This window comes from Akebia trifoliata, chromosome 5 (genome assembly GCF_017979445.1).
Source record: "Akebia trifoliata isolate Shusen 1 chromosome 5, ASM1797944v1, whole genome shotgun sequence".
Lineage (NCBI taxonomy): Eukaryota > Viridiplantae > Streptophyta > Magnoliopsida > Ranunculales > Lardizabalaceae > Akebia > Akebia trifoliata.
This window is the reverse complement of record NC_141379.1, coordinates 8,801,377-8,821,153: the sequence shown is the minus strand read 5'-3', so window position 1 is coordinate 8,821,153 and position 19,777 is coordinate 8,801,377. Positions and strand designations below refer to the sequence as shown.

General features: G+C 38.3%; 2 protein-coding genes across 2 annotated transcripts in view; one reads left to right on the top strand and one right to left on the bottom strand.

The window, feature by feature from the left end:
• Window positions 1-583: 583 nt before the first annotated feature.
• On the top strand, window positions 584-2,087 carry LOC147401401 (dof zinc finger protein DOF5.4-like). Its single transcript, XM_086442698.1, has one exon. It carries the CDS (start codon window positions 1,079-1,081, stop codon window positions 1,970-1,972), a length of 894 nt encoding a protein of 297 aa, XP_086298824.1. The 5' UTR covers window positions 584-1,078; the 3' UTR covers window positions 1,973-2,087.
• Window positions 2,088-7,703: 5,616 nt separating this feature from the next.
• BIG (auxin transport protein (BIG)) overlaps window positions 7,704-19,777 on the bottom strand; it is a 34,389-nt gene continuing 22,315 nt past the window's right edge. Inside the window, exons 7-14 of the mRNA XM_086442697.1 lie at window positions 19,222-19,456; window positions 14,609-19,147; window positions 14,300-14,522; window positions 13,598-14,002; window positions 12,985-13,128; window positions 11,686-12,711; window positions 9,204-9,707; window positions 7,704-8,750 (exon numbers count right to left, since the gene is read on the bottom strand). Coding sequence (XP_086298823.1) covers window positions 7,920-8,750; window positions 9,204-9,707; window positions 11,686-12,711; window positions 12,985-13,128; window positions 13,598-14,002; window positions 14,300-14,522; window positions 14,609-19,147; window positions 19,222-19,456 — 7,907 coding nt within the window. The 3' untranslated portion in view covers window positions 7,704-7,919. The remainder of the gene's footprint in view (window positions 8,751-9,203; window positions 9,708-11,685; window positions 12,712-12,984; window positions 13,129-13,597; window positions 14,003-14,299; window positions 14,523-14,608; window positions 19,148-19,221; window positions 19,457-19,777) is intronic.

Sequence of the window (19,777 nt, the reverse complement as noted above, 5' to 3'; positions counted from 1 at the left end):
CCATCCGATGATCCAAGTAACAATCACGATGATAAGATTTATCAACCTCTATGGAGCTCAACACCACCATATCAATAAGTATAACCTCTCACTACCACAGAATACGAAGTGGCAATTTCGTAATTTTAGGAAAAAAACAAGGTTCGTATGAGACTAATGAACGAGCGAGCTCGTACTGTACTGTAGAGACTTTGTCTAAGTTCCGCAGTAACCTCCACTGTCAGCAATCATTGGATACCATCCAATCAAATTACGAGACGTGGCATTCTCTTGACCATTCGAAACGAACACACGGAGAGCAGGTGGCCGACAATAGGATTTGTGGAAGTCAGGATCCTTTACTCGTAACCGTACACGTGTTTAATTAGGGATGGACTGATTTCTGCCACGAATGTACGATTGGGGAAAGAAGATATGAGGCGTCTTCCTCTTCAACCGAAGATAATGCAATTATTGTTAAATCACTTAAATATCCCTCACCCAAAAGAGATAACGAATATTTTAGTAGGGTTATTTTAGTCATTGTGACATTAACTGAAAATTTTGAAATAAAAATAAAAATAAAAAATATGTAGGGAGATATTTGATGAGAGTATATGGATGAGAGAAACAGAGAGGGTTTTGTCTGTAAAAATTTGCTGGAAATCGGAAACAAATTTAAATTTGATCAAAATTCTGTGATTCTTTAGTAAATCTCCGTAATTCTTGATCTTATCTTGTTCAATTATCAAGTTGTAGAAGATTGAGAGATCGAGAGAGAGAGAGAGAGAGGTCAGGAATGCCTTAAAATGCAAAGTTTTGGCGGTAAATTTTACTGAAAATCTGAAACAAAAGATTTCCAGAAAACTAGAGAGATCAATTTCGGCTGTAATTCCGAGATTGGAGCTCTAATTACAGAAAATTCAAGGGAAAATGTCGGGAAATCCGAATCAAACTGTTTCCTGAAACTCTGAAAGTTAAATTTGAGTGAATTTGGGCGAATCCGAAGTAAATTTCGCCATAATTCTGCGGTTGAAGGTGAAGGTGATCTGTATCAATATCTGTAATTTCTGGTGAAATTTTTTGAAGAATTCTCGTAATGCAAGATCTTCGATCGATAACAGGAGGTAGTGGTGGTCGGATCTTCGGTGGAGAGCGAAGATTACGACCGTACCCTAACCAAGCCTTGAAATGCCCTCGTTGCGACTCACTCAACACCAAATTCTGCTACTACAACAACTACAATCTCTCACAACCTCGCCATTTCTGCAAGAATTGTCGTCGCTATTGGACCAAAGGAGGTGTTCTTCGTAACGTTCCAGTTGGTGGAGGATGTAGGAAAACCAAACGATCCAAACCAAAACCCTCAACAGATCTTCAAAAAGAACGAAAATCAAACTCACATTCAAGTAGTGAGAGTTCTAGTCTTACAGCCACAACGACAAACACGGTAACAGAAGCAGCTTCGTCAAGCTCTGCTGGATTACTCGGTTTTCCTTTCGTCTCTCAAAACCCTAACCCTAACCCTAACCCTAACCCTAGTTTCGAGCCTTCGATGTTGGAAAATCTCGAACATAACCCTAATTTTGAATCGTTCTGTGAAAATGGTAGCTTTACGAGCTTGATGACGGTTTCGAATCCGTCGATTTTAGGGTTTAATTTCAATGGAATCTCACCATTTCGATTGCATCAACAGCAGCAAGAACAGGAGAGAATTCGTTTGGAGCAAGAGAAGATGACGAGCATGGTTGAGGAGATGAAGATGCAGCACGAGTTAACGGCTGGTTGTGTTGATCAGACGGTTCCCGTTAGTTTGCCTGGTTTTCAAAACAGGATGACTAACGGAGAGTTAACCGCGTTAGATTGGCAAAGTAGTGGGGATCAAGATCACGATCACGATCAGGGGTTGTTTGATATGGCCAACACCGTTGATCATGGTTACTGGAGTCAAAGTCAATGGACTGACAATGATCACCCTCTCTATCTCCCGTAAATCTCACCCATTTTACATCACATATCTCGAGAAAAACACAATCAAGAAGAAAAAAAAAAAAAAACTATCCATCTATGTAAATTTGCACTTTTTTTTTTTTTTTTTTTTTTTTTTTTGGGTGTCGTGGAGTTTGTTTGGCTTGATGATGGTGTTGCGTGTAACTAATTTAGCAACTTTTTTTTTTTTTTAATTTTTTTTTTTATAATTGTGTGTGGAGGGTGGGGTGAGGACTGAGGAGGAGTTATTTTCTAGTTTTCTACTGTTTTCTAGAATTATTACCTTCAAATATAGAAGATAGAGAGGCTTTATTTCTCTTGTTTGTTTGATATTTGGTATAACATTTACACATTGTTTTGGAATTATTTTAGGCTTTATTTCTCTTGTTTGTTTGATATTTGGTATAACATTTACACATTGTTTTGGAATTATTTTATATGTTTAAAGGTTGAGTTTTAAGAATGATTTAGTTGAGACATTCCAAATTTTATTTGTTTATTATTATTTTTTTAAGTCAGGAGTATCCCTACTTTAGGTGCTGACTAGTCTACTTAGGGTGCGTGCATCACACCATCCTATCCTATCATGTGTTACAGTAGCTAAGTAGTCATTTTATTTGGAGGGGTATATAAAGATTTGAAATAATTATTTGAAGAGTAAATTCAGTGTGTCTTATCATCTTAGCAAATTCAATCATTTTGAAAATTTTTGTATATCTTAAAATTAGTATCAAAAGTACTCAATTTTGTTAGAATGAACTCATTCCCTTCTTATATATGTCACTATTGATCTTCCTCTTGTCAAATTATGTGTCAAAGGGTCAAATTTTCCGTTGAAGGAAAGAGGTACTTACAATTGATCCTAAAAATCTGAATCAGAGATGACGATAATTTTCAAAAAAATAAAAAATAAAATTATTTTAATTCACTTTCAAAATATATGTTTCGAATTCATTTAGATGATGAAGATCAGATTAATTTTATACGAATATTGAGTTGAAATTAAAAATAAATCTTTACAATTCAACAAGGGGGCCACATCCACAACATTCCTTTTTAATAATTGGATTTATTTTTATGATCGACTCTTTTTATTTTTTACAAATTATTTGACATTCAATATCTTATATAGAAAAAACATTATATTCAAATTAGGATCTCTCTAAGAAATGATTTTAAGTTAATGGAGATAAATATGTTTTGACAAGTTTTTCCAAATAATATATGAGATAATGAGATTTCAAAGAGAAAAATATCAAGACCAATTAGGAAGAGAAGATGATGATGATATGGGGGCCAACAACCTTGCCAATGAGCAGGTGCCCTGCCCCACGTGTGACGTAGCAATGGGAGGTATTTATCCGAGTGCGAATGACACGTGACAGTGACGCAGACTCCTTGAGGAAGAGGAAGAGAAAGAGAAAGAGAGAGTCGGTTTGTTTGTTTGTTGGTTTGTTTGTTTGTTATGGTAGTCTGACATTGAGTGTTCCACCACTTGTACGACGTCATCCATCCATTCAGTGATGACGAGGACGACTCCTACCCTACTGAAGGTGCCCTGTAACAGTTGCGCACGCATACACTACCCAACCCAACCCAACCATGCTATAGTGCGCACTAAGTGCATCGATATATGATCATGGTTTTAAATCTCCTCGCAATCCGAGACGATTCTTCCGATACGTCACAGTATCGTCCACTAACGAGACGGATAGATTTAAAATCACAATTCAATTTTTTTTTTTTTAATTGTTAAACGAGACAACTCAAAAGTATTGGAAAACTCGTCTGAGACACCTTAGTTTCATTCAAAGACGAGACCAGAATTAAAATAAATTTTAAAATCATACATATCGTGGGGATCATATTTGTCACACCACATGATAAAGACACGTATAATGAAAAGTAGGAACTAAGATGCAACTTAACTAGACTTCTATAAATCCATAGACTGACAAGTATGTTACTAAAATTAAAACCAAAATCATGAGGAGTATATAAGCATAGAAGAGTAAAAGGTCAGAGGAGCACGGTATCAACTAGGGGTGCAAGTTAATTCGGTTCAAATCGAGAATCGAATCAAATCATATGATTTGGATTGGTTTGGTTCGATTTTTATTAAGTACAATTTGATTTTAGATTTTGAAAATGAAAAATCGATAGGTTCGATTCGGTTCTCAGTTCAGACTTAATAAAAAATCGAACTAATAAGTTTTTTAAATATAATATAAGTTTTTTTTTTCATTTTAAAAACCCTAACTACCATCTCTCTCTCTCTCTCTCTCTCTCTCTCTCTCTTACCTCTCAATCATCTTTTATTGCTCCTGGCTGCTCTCAACTCCGACGGGCGGTCAATCTCTCTCTCTCGACTATGGGCGTGCGGCTACAGGCTCTCTCAACTCCGACGGTCGACAAGTCGCTTCTCTCTCTCTCTCTTTCTCTTACATTAGTCGTTTCTTACAGCTGAGGGCTATGGGCTGCAACTGGCCTCTTCTTCCATCCTTCTTCTTTTTCTCTCTTTCCTCTGATCTTCTCCATTAGTAATGGCAGAGGTGACGATTGGCTATCTCCATCTTAAATTGCTAACGAAGGTATTTTCCATTATTTTATCGATTAATTTGTGTATTTTTTTTCAACTCATGGAACCGAACCAAATCGAATTAAGGTCAATTTGGGTTGGTTCGGTTCTAGATCAAATCGGTTCGGTTCTGGTTCTTATATAATGGAATCGACTTTGGTCGGTTCAGTTCTGATTTTACTCTAAACCGAACCAACCCAAACCAAGTTACACCCCTAGTATCAACGTAGAACATCTAGATTGTAGGACACAGAAGATTCATGAAGATGAACAACTTAAAGACTAACTATGTAGTCATTTTGCATAAATCGAGCTCAAGATATAGACCGTAATTATGCTATCAAAATAGGCACCCGAGATAAATATTCAAGACCGAGCATATCAAAGATAAGCTCAAAAAAGATTTGAATCTAATTGATGAGATACTACAAGTCAGAAATATTTCTCTCCACATTTAAGAACCTGTAACACTTTCACATCAAGTTCCTACTAACATGATGAGTTCCTTGCCCAAATAACTTGAGTAACAAATAGGATGATTCGTTGAAGAACACCTGGATCAATGACATAACGACTCTTGTCTGGAGAACTCGACTATAAAAACTAAGTTGAAAACATTAAGAAGGGGGTGGGTTTTTTGGCTAGATGATTATAAGTTAGAAATATAATACTCTGCAACTATATTATTCATCATCATCCTTGTATGCATATCTTTATTCATTCTTTCTTAAGATTATATTAACAAGATCGTCGGAGGAATGATGATAGACCACACAACAGGGCTTCTACCTCTTACCCTCATGTCCTCTATCGCTTAGAAACTCCAAAAACAATGGAGAAGATTTAAGCTAGTGTCAAGAAGAAGATGAAGTCAAGAAAGTGAAGTAAAGTTCAACAGAATGATGGTCCAACCAATCTACCAACAATGGAGAAAAATCAATCTGAAAAGAAATTAGAAAATTATAACTCAGCAAGGAGAGAAAAGGGATCAATGAACCGAAGAAGAAAACAAAAAAATGCAATTTAAAACCAAGTCTTTCGATGTACAAAAGCCTCTAACCTAACATCAATTAAGGAAGAGAAGTCAAACTGTCATCAGAAGATAAACCCCAATCACTCCAACTTCAAGTTAAAAGTGAATCAAGGCTCAATTGAAAGAGAAAGATGGAAACTAAGAAGAGAAGTCGAGGCTATCAACCAGGAAAGTCGATCATGGCATAGAAGTACGTGCAAGAAGAGGTACATCAGATTATTGACCGAAGTGGGTAGTGATCCTCTGCCCGAGGCGTGGAAGGCTAAAAGGTTTCTGAGAAGGTTTGAAGGTAGTAGGCAAAAGGCTTTGGGAACAAGAATTCAAAACTAAAATCTTTCCAAGATGGCTTGAAATCAAGTTCAACCACCTCTTTCACCTCTCTACTCACAACCGATCAAAGAGAAACCTAAGGAACAAAAGAAAGTCAAAGTTTGACCATCCAAAGGAAAAGATCGAAAAATCAATATCAAACTCATCATCTAAGAGCTATCACATCTAGAGGAGTGGAAAGCCTAAAAACCTCTCCACATATGTGATATGAGGTGCACTGGTCACAAAATTCATAATTCTCGAAATTTTTATAAAAGCTCATAAAATTCTCTCAAGGATTGTTTTATTTATATGTACCAATTTTTACAAGAGTTGTGATAATTTAGGGGATGCGTGTCAAAGGGGGACATCAGAAAATTATTAATCTTTTAGGTAAATGCACTGGGGCTTAAAACGGGTTGGATATGAGTATATCCATATCTAGATTCGGATTTTTTTATTCGGATCCTATTAGTTAAAATCATATTTGAACTATTTTGCTTTCAGTAAATCTGGATCCAGCTCTGACCCAAAAAAATGACTTGATTCAGGTCGATGGTGTCTGATAATTTTGGACCGTTCAACATTTCTTTTTCTTTTTTTGTTACATTTATTTTCTAATTGTTATTCTAATCTATTTGACTCAGGAGGTGACATGTGCAAATGCACATCTATTATAATGTTCCCTTTGTAATTAATAATATTAATAACAAGAATTGTAAGATGGAAAAATGATGTTTTTGTAATTTAAAAAACTTACTAATACAATTTTAAGGATAAGGGAATCTCGAGATTATAATTTTATTGATTATTGACAAAAATGATCCGGATAATATTAAGTTTAAATGTAAAGGTGATGTGAGCATTTTTTGGACTTAAAAATTTGGTGTAACCACTTCTACTCGGTCTTCTCTTATGAGTTACAATCCAAAGTGGCCTGCCATGCCAAAACAGCATATCGTGTTGCATGCAAGAAGAAAACATCTTGGTCGGGAGTCTGATGTGTCTTCAACTACTACCAAAATGTGCTACGTAGACACCGTTCATATTCTATAGGAATGAGACACCTTACCTATCATGATTCTTTTCATTATAGTAGAAAATACATAGGTGTTATGATCTACGCACTCTCATGTTCGATTCTCAATCCATTGAAGATTTCCACCAAAGGCTATCAATCTCTCTTCTATTTTTATCATTTTTTTTTTTAAATCATTCATATATTCTTATGATCTAGATACATTTCTTGTCCATAGTTATATAAATGAAATGATAGCAAATTTTTTTATTTCACAAAATTTTCAAGATTTTGCTCATAAAATTTATTTATTGTCGAACTTCAACACTGGAATGTATTATAGAGTCGAGGCTCAACAGTACCTATTGTCGAAGTTCGATGTTGCAGACATTTTTCACTTACAAAAATTTAAGTTGAAGTTAGACAATAGGTACCATTGAAACCTCAACGCTAGAGCTATAATACATTTCAGCATTGATGCTCAACACTGGATAAAGTTTATGAACAAAATCGTAAGAATTTTGTGAAATCAATATTTTTGCTATCTTTTTCCACTTTTTCCCCTAAAAGGCTAAAATGCACCACTTAATCGAAAATTAAGTATTTTCCAAAATTTTAGCAATATTTTTTACAGTTATTTGACTCAGCTGAATATTTACCAAATCTGAACTTTTACCATGGATGCATCGATCAGATCCAAAACTCAATTCGAACACCAAATTCAGATTAAGGATTCGGATTCCAATAAGGACAAGTTGATAACTTCACCAGATTTATTGGGTCTAAGAAATTATCGATACCAATCAAATACAAACCAAATTCATTGACAGCCATAGAAACAACGAAGACTTTCATTTTCCAAGGAACTGTAATTTTATATATATATATATATTGGGACAGAGACAGACTTCCTGAAGTTTAACTTGGAGGAAATCATTAACATGTTTTAAGCACAATTCACACATCCCTTTCTTTATCGACTAGAAACTTAAGAACACACTCCTATTGATTCTTCAACTCTTTCCGGCCTGAATGGCAGCCTGAACAAATTCCTCACACCGTGAATATCCACCCAAAAGTACATCAGACAAAGCTCCCATAACGTCGAATGCCTCCTGCATATCCCCAGAAGAAGTCATATCCTCGAGCCACGACAGTATCTCCTTTGAGAATCCTACCATCTCTTTCACATTCACAAGTTTCTCTTTCATTACCACCTCCCAAACTTCCAAACCAACATTTCCATCATCTCCCTTTGATTCTGTTGAAGCTCCTTCTGCTCTTCCAGCCGCAGCAGCATTTCCAGATTTGCTAAGCTTGAAAAACCGCTGAAGCTGCTCGATCAACCCCGTGTACACGAGCATTGGCTGGATGATGGTGAAAATATTGTTACCTCCAGTTTCGGTACCAGGAGTTTCACTGGTACTCCCAGCTTCGGATCTTACTACGGATGTTGGATCGGATGACACGCGGAGCATGGACCGCCCATGTGTGTGCTGCATGTAAGCATGATATATCCCGCGTTGCAAGAAGGCACGTCGGTGGTTTGACCATGATTCATAGGATTCGGAAAGAAGCGAGTTCACCATCATGAATTGGACTGTCTCTTCAGTTGCAGCAGATGAACGGGTCCCAGCAGGAGTTGATGGCTTGGAATCTGACGCAGAGGTGGTTAAGTAAGATGAAACAGCCTTGGCCATGGCCTCACACTGAGTGGAGCTTCCTTGCTCAAGAAGGTGGCGTGCCATCTGGATCATGAAAGGAAGAAAGCGGGAATTGCTCTCCCTTCCTCCACCTTTGCTGTCTGTGCTGAACGAAGCACCCGTTGCAAATCGGGCTAGCATCTGCATCACAATAATACAATATTATATATAGATTACAATGAATTCAAGGGCTACTAAATACGTTCTGAGTTTAGTGTATTGGTGTTTGGTAGAAGACCCTTTGACGGGATCTCTTTCAAAGATATTGAAATATGCGAACTAGTCAAATATGTTTAAGGCCCATCAAGTATTGATAAAATTACCAACAAGGCCCTTGGTTTTATGATCTCTAAGTTTATAAGTATGAGAAACTGATGCGAAAGAAGAAGATATCTTCGAACTATGCCCCTCCCCAAAAGGGTGAACCCCAGTAGTGCACAGCGCCATGAACTTATTACCTCACATGCTATTCAAGTCATGTACAGAGCTGCATAAATACCATATAATTTCCTAAACTAAAGATAAGGGGCAATATACATCAGGTGGGACAGTCTTGGAAAAATAAATAAACAATGTAGATAGATTTTTCCATACCAGAACAATGTCGTAAGTCAACAACCGGAGACGGCTCCCATCCGCGCGTCCAAGGCCATTGAGGTTGTCCCAGTACTGATCGACACAACGAACATACTGAGGCATGGGAACAGATGGACCTCTCAAGGGGAAAATGCAGTTGCAAAGCGTCTCATTGTTTCGAAGTGTAGCTCCCTCCCACTCTTTCTTTGGATTCCTAAGAGCTGCATCAGCTCGCTTGGCCTCCTGATGGCACTGGAAATGAATGATGTTGAAATGGCTAACAGTTGTGTAAACACACTCACCACGGGAACTCCCTGAAGTGCCACCACCCAGATTCACTCTCTTACTGTAAGAGTAAATGCCCAACATATCATTAGGCCTCAAACTGTACCCTTCTCGGCACACCATGCATGCCAGCCCATCCTCTTCCTCTTCCACATCTTCCAAACCCTCAATGGTTGGTTGTGAAACGACAATACGTTCACCACCATCCGAAGCCAGTTCTTGACGCATCCCAAGATCCTGTTCCATATGCAGGAGACAAACGTGGATCAATTTCAGATAAGATAAATATATTTCTTTTTCTTTACTTTGTACGATTAGGAACAATTGAAAGGAAGGGAAAGAAGAAGAAACTCGCAACATGAAACATCACTGCTAAAAAAAATAACTACATCACTTGACTTATCAAAAGAAAAGAAAAGAAAAAAAAGAATATCATAAAATTTAATCCAAGATTGTACCCATGTTGCAATATTTTGTGTTGGTGCTGATCTGTGGCCAGGACCTACATGACTATCAAGTCTGATGAAAAATGGAAACAGTTTAACATAATTTAATTATCATTGTCAACAACTTATCCTATCCATATTTTTTACTTCTCCGTATTTTTTTACATATCATCATCCATATTTTTTTAATCTCCCATGCCCATTTTTAAGAGCCCTCGACTTGCACTGCAACAATCCTCACTGGTGCCATTAGCAGCCTTCCTTGCACATGCCCAAACCATCTCAAACAACTATTCCTTATTTTACCTTCCATTGGATCTATTCCTAAATTTTTAAGAGTAATACCCACTTCTACTTTTATCTTTCCTAGTCTTACGACTCATCTTTCTCATTTGATGAATCGTTTCGTTTCTTGATAGTCCAACATTCAGCTCCATAAACATAGTTGGTTCTGTTGTAATCTTGTTAAAAAAAAAAATTTCCTTTAGTTTATCAGTACACATCGTTCACATAACACTAGAGAAGTGCTCCAATAGTTTAAGTACCATCACGAATTTTATGTTTCAAGTAGTATTTACCTCCATTTCATTTCTTTCTCCAAAGCCTAGTCCTCCATGCACTTTTTGGTATTCTTTACCACCTTTTGCTACATGTCCATTTAAAACTTTCCTATAAATATATTTCTCAATCAAGAACACCCTATACTTAGCCATCCATCTTTTTTGGAAGAAAAAAAAAATTCATTCAATATGCTTTTATCTAATTCTACTTAGGGGGCACACAAACCACTAATAATCAAGATTTAAAATAAAGTCTATACAATTTTTCAGTTCCTGACAGAAACATTGAATGTTTCGTTATGATCATGGATGAAACCAAGATTTCCACAAAAAAATTATGATAACAAAACAAAACTTTGAACCATGCTAATAATGTCAGCAATCTCTTCTCCAAAAAATGACCCCAACAACATAAATCTCACTTACTCTTGTGACACATACAACACTATCTGCCATATTTTCTCGACCACCGACTCCATTTCTAGAATTATCATCTCCTTCATATAATACTATGTAATTCCTTTATTTTTATCTCCTGCGGGCATATTATGTTAATTCTCCTTTTCAACACACTCCTACTCCTCTTTGCAACTCCCTTAGTAGCAAAACGAATCACATTTGCTAGACTAATTTCATTACCCTCACTCATCCAACCTGGTCGAATAACCCATCCCCTTGCTTAATCCAAGTCGTGTTTCAAGAAAATTCCCTAGCCAACCCTTGCCAACAAAACACTGAAACACAACACCAAGCACGAACACTGAAAAGTTGAATATGAGAGACTACATTATTTTCAAGTTCTTCCTTGCTTTAAATCAGTAAGATGATAGAAACATATAAAATATGAAGGCTCCGTGGTTAAAGTGCAAAGAAACTATTAAAAGAGAAAAATGCCAATCACAATGGACTGAGAAAATCCAAATGAATTTCCACCCAATCAATCACGTCTCCATATGTTTTGTCATAGGAATCATGTTGAATTTAGCATAGAAAAATTCAGCTCAATGAGCCATTCCCAGTATAAAGAGGGTATTTTTGCTTATACACCTGAGGTATGACATCAGCCAAAGAATTCATTTAGTTTTTCCTCTATCATGAGAACCAGACTCCTTTACCAAGGATATACTAATAACTAACAGAAACAACTTTAAAAAAAATCAATATGAAGGTAAAACCATGTATGAAGCAAAATGCTACAAATAAAATTACCTGGAGCAACTTTTCCCTCTCCCTCAGAGCACGACGCCGCTTCTCGTCCTTGGTAGCATGCCGCAACTTGCAAACCTTCTCCTCAAGGAACCCATCCCCTTTACCCTCTTTATCAGACAGTGTATCTAACAAGTTCTCAGCCCTTGCACCTATCTCATTTTCCCCGGAGACCCCCTCTAGAGCATGAAGTAATGGTAAAATTCCTCCTTCATCAATACACCTCTGAGTAGCCAAATGCCCCCTGGAAAGTCCCCCCAACATAGACAAGATGAGTGGAACAGACGGCAATCTTAGACCAACTGACCATTCCTCACTCGACTTCAAGCCAGCTTGCCCAGAAAACGCAAAGCTCTCACTCAAATGCCTAACAGCAACGCCAGTAATTCCCTTCTCTAAAATTATGTCTTTGAGTCTCTCCCCACAAGAACTTGTTTTAAGTGACTCAGAGACTCTAACAAAGTTCTCCAATGCAAATATCTGCTTGGCTGCTTGTTGAGCCATGTTCTCATCCTTGGGATTGTCCTGATGTTGTTTCTGCAACCGGTCAAATTCTCCCCAGTCTTGCAGATAGGGATTAAAGTGCTGTATAAGTGCTTCCATCGCTGCATGTTCTCCATAAGTCAAATAAGGCAATATCCTAGCCACCATTTCAGTGTTTCTCTGTTGCTTGTTGGACTTCTTGAGGCCTGATGGATGGCACAATCTTTCCAAGAACATGAGGACTATTTTCTTGGCCTGTTCGCCAGTACCATTTTCTTCATTAGTGACTCTAAGCACACTCTCAGTGATGCTAATGTCACTCTCATTTGCCTCCATTGTTAGACTCTCAACAATCAAAAGAATGCCTTCAGCTGGCTCCATGGCGTCCACTGAGAAAGCACATCTTGCAGTCTCAAGCAGCAGACCAAGAGCACCGAGAAGTAATAAGGCCCTTCTATTTTCTCTGATTTTGCAGCAATACATCAGCAGATTGAGCACTGAAACCAACTCTTCTTGGTTGGACTTCAATTCATCGTCCCGCAAATGCTGTCAATTTGGATGTGAAGATCAAAGAGGTTAAAAAGAATATATGGTGTAAACTTCTCCTGCCACATAGATGTGAACTCTTTGTATAAAATAAGGAAAAAAATGGAAACGGAATAAGCTCAACAAGACTTGACTTCTTAACAATATAAAAACAAATGAAAAAATAAATTAAAATAAAAGGTCAAGCACCAAGAAAGGAACATAAGATTTAACTAACAAAGGAATCAGGGGATAGACCCAGTATCCAACTACAACATCAGGTAAACTGCTCACCTGGATCATGCTCAAAATAATTTCTAACCCCCCATACTCCCGAACGGCACCTGCTATTGCAAATTCAACTTCAGGATCCTGCGTTTCCTCCCTGTCTTCCTCCAATTCTTTAATCATGGGCTCAGTAGCTTCACCATCTAATCCCTGAAAATTATTATTTTTTAAGTACAGATTCAAATAAGAATGAAGTCACTCATGCATGGCAAACTTTGAAGTAGAAAAGTGTTTGTAACAAAGTAATGCCGAAACTCCTTGAATATGCATTCACCTATGAATGGACACTAATCTTTATTTGGAAGTCAGGAAGATAAAGAGAAAGAAAGAAATTACAAAATTGAACACAATTTCAGTGGGATACATTATCTGGTACAAGAATCGCTGTGCTCATGGTGCAACTTCTTCGTGCATCATGATATTAATAATGTAAAGACCAAATTATTCAGAGATTTGATGGATATAGAGGAATTCATGAGTGTGAAGTATATAAGTGTAGAAAGTCCTGAACGACAGATACGAGTAGTAAATAATCACTCAATAAGAAAATTTCATCACCATTTCGAATCATATTACAATATTATACCAACAAGAACCACAGACGAGAAAGATTAAATACCTGAAGCCTGTAAGTCACTGTCATAGGTGGACAATCTCTGACAGGTGTGAATGTACTTGAAGATAGCAAAGCAGAATTGGCAATGGTATTTGCAGATTGATTATTTGACTTCTTCCAAACTAGCTCATAAACTTGAGCGATGCTCAAATCAAGAGAGATTATATTTCCAGCGACTAGCAACTCCATGCCATAGTCATCCTCAAGAAGACCTAACAGATCCAATTGATGACAAATCTTATTTTTAACATCTCGCATCAACGGACCAATCTCAGCACTAGAGTAAGGATTTTTAGTCATAGATCCCCTGATAAACTCTTCTTGGGTGTGGGCTTTATTCAGAACCAAAAGATAAACGGACTCAGGCTTTGATGGACAGATCATATTGCAGAGTTGCTCCAAAATAAACTGCAAAAGAGGTTGAAAATTTGGTTAGGACGGAACACTAGGTTCAACTCCAGAATCTTCCACTTTTATATGTGAATGTACAACAATGAAGGCTTCACTACCAGAAAAGAAGTAATGATGAATGAGCTAATAACAGTTCAGTTTAACCTGTAAGCTAATAATGTTTGTTAGTTTACAGTTTAAACTAAACCTAATAACAAAGTGGAAAGAATGACATCATATATGTAGCACTCATTCTTTCGAACAAGAAGATAATACAAAAACATCAAAGACTTTAGAGGGTAGCCCCTCACATACCAGAGAAGTCCGTCCTTTCCTCTCCTTCCCATGGATTTGCAAGCCAGAGATACAAGCCCGAATAAATTGTCGTTTGTTTTCACTACTCTCGAGCAGGAGACTGTCTAAAAGATCTTTTAGAAGCCGATTGCAATCACTTATTAGCTTTGTCTTCTGCACTATCAGGCCCCGAATGACAAGAAGAGCCTCGAGAACTTCTGATAGCAAGTCATCCCGCATGAATCTAAAATCAGAATAAAATCGGTCAATAAATGGATAAACAGAAAAGCACCAACAAACAAATTCATCAAAACGAAGAAGCACGCATACCTGGATCGGATATTGGCAACCTCAAGAAACTTGCTGAGGAACTCTATGAGCTTATGAAGGATAAATCCCTGTGATATGTCAATATGAAGGCTTCTCTCTTGGGATTCCACATTGCCCACCTCTTGGGTTATTAACCTACATATTGTAGTTAGACATCCCCTCACGGTCAAGAACAGCCGGGCATCTTCCGAAGCAATCATCTTGAAGAGCAATTCAAAATATTCTGCTGCACTTTCTCCAGCAGATAGTGTTGCCGGTAGTAATGCCATGAGTAAGTTCAACAATCGGAATCGTCGTGATGAACTTTGTGCACAGAGCAAACTAATCAGTGTGGACATTTCTGACCTTATAGATTGTGAACAAGCACTTAGTGCCAATTCCGAGATCCACGAGCCCAGTTCAAATTTTGACAGTTCACTCTTGGCTGTCTTACCAGCACGGCGTTTCCATCTAAGAGCATACTTGAGAGCTAGGTAATCAAATCTCTGAGGTCGATACCTCTGGCCAGTACCTTTAACTGCTTGAGATACTTTATACCGCCTCCTGACAAAATCAAGATACGAAGCTCCCTTCTCCCACTCAGAATAGCTTAGTAATTGGATATCATGAGCCTTCTGAGATCCATCTGAATGTTTTTCGGATAATTCTGATGCAGGTTTATTCAAAGATGCAGATGGATTTATCTTATTATCATCCTTTTGCTGAAGAACAGAAGCAGTTTTCCCCATTGATTGATCTTTGTCTGCTGTCTCAGGTTTTGGAGGAGTACATGCCTGAGATATAATTCTCAGGCAAGGAAGAATGATATGTTCGGATATAGCAGGATGTTTAGCACCCAATTTAATGGAAGAAAACAATAACTGGAAAGCAACCCGTAACCTAGATTCCCAGAATTCATCTGCCACAGAACACGTCTCTGAAAGCAATAGTAACTCCTCACGAGTGGCCAGGGCAATATCCATGGATCGATGGTGTTCAAGACAATACATGACTTTCTTCTGTATTAGACCATTCAACTCAGTCACCGCATTTGAATCACCCTCAGAGAAAGCACAAAGTACAGCCCTAGCCTGAACACGAGCTGTTTTAGGACCCTGATGAATATTATTTTCAAACAACTCAGACAAGATACCAGCAGAAACAAGCTGTTTCTTACAATTTGGGTGTTTCGATAACACCTGTAAGAGCTCTAAACACTGTGTGACGAATGTAGTAGCGCAACCATAGCAATTATTTGGTGACCTGGGAACTGCAAATCTTGAAGAAGCCACAGTATTATCAGAATGTTTCTGATGAAGATAATTCATCAAAACCCGGCGAAGCCCTTGTAGAGTTTGGACACTTTTGCTCACAGAATCAAAAGCTGCTTTGCACTTCTCCCCGTATAGAACACCAAGAAGAGCAATTTTGCGATTTATCTTACAAGAAGGCCCAGGCAAAGAGACCATCATTTGTTGGACAGAGTCCTTCTGTTGTGAATCCATTTCATTCTCACCAATGCTTGATACAAGTTTAAGCAAGGGCTTTTTGAAACCCAGAAGTTGCTGGTATCTCCTGTGAGCATTTTCAGATTCAGATTCAATAGCTGCTAACCCTTTCTTCATATCTTCATCATTCTCCATGTTATCAAATGAGAAACTTGGTTTTGCCATGAAATTAAATTCAAAACGGCCATATTTGCTGTACCCACACTCATTGCATAAGAAAGAATCCAGATTCTCATAATTTATGTTACGGCATTGTCTGCATTGATATGCATTTTCATGACAATTACCACAAATACCATGCTTATCAGTGACAGACCGGCTGCATCGAGGGCACTGCAACGACTCGAGAGAGGAAGCTTGAAGATTCTCAAAGAAGGAATCAAGCTCAATCATGAAATTGCAAGCAGTGATCGGAATAGGAAATTCTACTTTAAGCTCTGTTTGGTTGAAAGCAAGATGACAACTCTTCGCACGCTTCCACAAGGACCAATTGTTCTTCAACTCTGACAAATCAGCTACTGGCCTATTATTGTAATACAGGTTCAACACTTTAACAGATTTCGACTTGCGAGCATCATGAACATTCATGGTCACGGACTGGATGGTGTAGCTCCCAGTGCATTTCACTATTATACGGTTATCCGTAAACTTTGTTTCAGATTTTAAACTTTCTAGCTTCATCCTGCTGTAAGGCACTTCCGGACAACTACAAGCTACACAAGGCTCACTTTCAAGATAATATCCATCAAATTCCACCAGACCACTTAAGGTGTTATATATGCGTGAATTCGGATGATTGGCCAAAAGCTCATTTTGTAAGTGAAGAGTCTCGAAGATGCACCTTATGACATCAGGGGTCAGGCATTGACTGACAAGCTCTGTATCATGTTGCTTTGAACTACTATCAGGCCCCTTCCCCAAAAGCATGGTAACTAGCTCTGTGTACTCAATAATGTTCTGACCATACATAGGTAGGCATTTCACTTTCTGTAAGAGAGTTGTTAACATGGTCTCCCTGAATGACTGCTTTCCATGATGCCATATGCCATAGAGAACACACTTGGCTTCAAGACGCACAGAGATTGAGTTCCACTCCAGTAAAAAGCAATCGATGAATTGCTTCAATACGGCGTTATCCTTGTTGTTGAAGATATCAACGGCCTGCTCCATATCCAGATACGGCTTCTCCGAACCAGATTCAGCTCCATCCTCATTTTTCTTCTTCTTTGAATCTGAAGATTGTGTACCTGATTTATTGGAACTCGTTCCTGCATCTCCAGTTTCAGCTTTCTGAATGGAATGGCCCATATCCTTTCCAGAGTAGAAGGCCAAATTTAAAAGTTTCAGAGTCTGAATGACAGATTCTTCTCCAAAATAGAATATTCCATCCATCAAAAAAGGAAGAACGTCTCCATGTCTTGAGCAGTACTTTTGCCAATTCCGAGGCCGGGAAGCTGCTACTTCAGATATAGCAGATAAGCACTTCACTAGTTTAACACTTCTCTCATATGAGATAGGGTTTTGAAAGCCACCAGATTTATTTACAAGCTTGTAAAGCTTCTTAACTTCACTTGAAAACTGCCAAGAATCTCTGACATTGTAATAATGATTTTTGCTCCCACACAGATGAAGAAAAAGCCTTCTAGCATACCTCCGTACAAACGATGTATGTGGGTTGTTGATATAGCTGCAGAGAACATCCTGATATCCATCTAACTTCAAATCCTTGCTCGAAGAAACCTTGTAAACTTTCTCCTTTTCCACAGACTTGTCTTGCTTTTCTGGCCTAACCATGCTGTAGACCAATCGGAAAGTGTTCTCTAACAGTAGCCTGTGGTAGTCCATAAAAATATCCACACGGTGGGCTTTTGCATATGAATCGGAAAAGAATGGAGAGTAGTTTCCAGCTGGTAACTCTTTTCGAACTGCTAGTAGAGCTCCGCATCCTGAACCAGGGTTACTAGCTTCAACAGTTACAGTCGATGACTTGAAAATGTGCACCAACTGCTGTAGAATTTCCATTAGGTAATTAACAAAAGCCTGCTGCCTAAGAGAACAGCACGCTCGAAGAAGCTGGGATGCAAACTCATTTTTCTCTAGATCATCTACAGAAGGAGTGGCAGCTGAAGTTGAGGATGGAATCTGTGAAACATTTTTATCTTGTGGGTCTGCAATCCCACTTGATTTTGGTAGAGAACTTTCACTCCCGGGCTGATGCCAGTTTCGAAGCATCAAGGTGAAGAACATAAAGACCAGGATTACAACTTCCCCAAAAGAAGAACGGGTTTTGGCTACAAAAGATTTATTCAGGTTGATCTCGTCCAAAAACCATTTGATAAATTTCTCCAAATCCAAGTTTTCGGGTTTTGAGCTATCCATAAAAGGTCCACCCACTGCAGATGATAATCTGTAGAACAGCTGCATAACAGGAATTGCACGGATACCAGAGGTCGTCTCCATCCATCCTTTCAGTTGTTCAACCAGCTCACAGAGAAGCAGGGAATTTACAGCCCGTTTCGAGGCAGATATCGAAACTATTCTTTGATCAATCACAGAAGCGGGGAATTCTCCAGATTCATTGGGTTCCAACAGGTGAATTGAAGGAGGGGAATTCTGTACACTAACATCAGCAGCAACGGGCAATAAGTTTGCATCACTTAAATCATCGATTGAGAAATGAATTTCATTGCCATCTCCACCTAATGATTCCAGTTCAATGGGTATTGCTGACATAGGATGATCTCTAGAATGTGGTGGAGGAAGACGATCTGCATCCAGTACTTCATAACATGCCTCGCATAAATCAAAATCTGGACACACATTACAATGCCATCGTCGCCGAAGTATAGGAACAGTGGAGCAACCATCACAGCAGTATTGAACAGATGATGTGGCAGGATCTTCTTCGATCATAACCTGGGAAATTCCACCAGTAGCATTGGCAATATCAGAAGGCACGGGTGTAGACATCGCATTTTCCGCCACATCATCTGTAGCCATCATAGTCTGCTTTGGAAATGGAACCTGGAGCAGTCTTGAAGATATTGCCAAGCTGAGACAAGAAATAAGTCAGTACCAACAAAAAGAACTAAAAGAAAAAGTGAAGGATACAGTAGTGATGAAGACCTGCTGGAAGTCTGAACAGCCTCATAGGGAGCAAAAAGTAGTTTCTTAAGTAATGCAACAGCAGGTGCAACAGAGCGTCTTCCAACATCATTTCCATGTAATGCCAGGCATTCCGCATAACTATAAATGAGTTCCACAGACGGAATAACAATGTTGTTTATAGTTTGTGTGTCAGGTTGTTCCATATCCAAAATTCCCCAGAGAACTTGCATCAGCCCATCCACCACTCCAGGACCTACATCCATGAAATGCAAATTGATGCACTGTGAACTCAAATAGGAAATAAATGAGTATGTTCCTCTATACCAAGCAGATGGATGAATGCATTGAATGATCATTTTTGTAACAGGGAGAACTACTTTTGGAGTTGATTTCCCAAGGTCCGAACAATGTTCCCAAAAACAAGTCATTTTGAAATTATGACGGAATTAGATTCTATCAAGTACAGAATATTTGGAGTTCATAGCCAGGGTGCAAAGTATCATTCGGCTTTGTTACATTAATGGTTCAAGTAGATCACTAAAACCTTGACCAGAAGTCTATATCTAGCAGAAGA